The sequence below is a fragment of the Penaeus monodon genome, chromosome 34 (genome assembly GCF_015228065.2).
Source record: "Penaeus monodon isolate SGIC_2016 chromosome 34, NSTDA_Pmon_1, whole genome shotgun sequence".
NCBI lineage: Eukaryota > Metazoa > Arthropoda > Malacostraca > Decapoda > Penaeidae > Penaeus > Penaeus monodon.
In genome coordinates, this window is record NC_051419.1 from 15,978,633 (window position 1) to 15,979,054 (window position 422).

The 422-nt window shown below is 40.5% G+C and overlaps 1 protein-coding gene across 1 annotated transcript in view; it reads right to left on the minus strand.

Annotated features, from left to right (window-relative positions):
- The window catches only part of LOC119594618 (saccharopine dehydrogenase-like oxidoreductase), a gene marked incomplete in the record, with an annotated part of 9,088 nt that overhangs the window by 1,046 nt on the left and 7,620 nt on the right, over positions 1-422 (minus strand). The window contains 1 exon segment of the mRNA XM_037943670.1: positions 70-237. Coding sequence (XP_037799598.1) covers positions 70-237 — 168 coding nt within the window.

Below are 422 nucleotides of genomic sequence, written 5' to 3' on the forward strand. Positions count from 1 at the left end.
GATAATACGCTCTCTTCCTCAAGTAACCTCTCAACTACGAAGGACACAGGAAAAAGCATCTCCAATTACCGTAACAGTCTTGCTAACAGTAGGTGGGTCAGTGTGCTGTAGTTCTGGGTCCTCTGTCTTGTTCTCCCATCCTTTGCCAGTAAGGGTCACGCAGAACTTCATGTCAACCAGGTCTTCGCGTTTGGGGCCCTTCCGGGTGAACAGGCCGAAGGTGAAGAACTCTGGATACTGCAAAATCAAGAGCTTGTTCATTTGGTGACATCTGTATAAAACAATTTCATCAATGCTGATACTTTAAATTAACATGTATGCAAGCCTATCACTGATTTATTATCTAGATATTGACAAACTGATTTATTTTCTGTACTTACAATATTAATATAACCAAAACAACCAAACAAAAAATTGCTGGG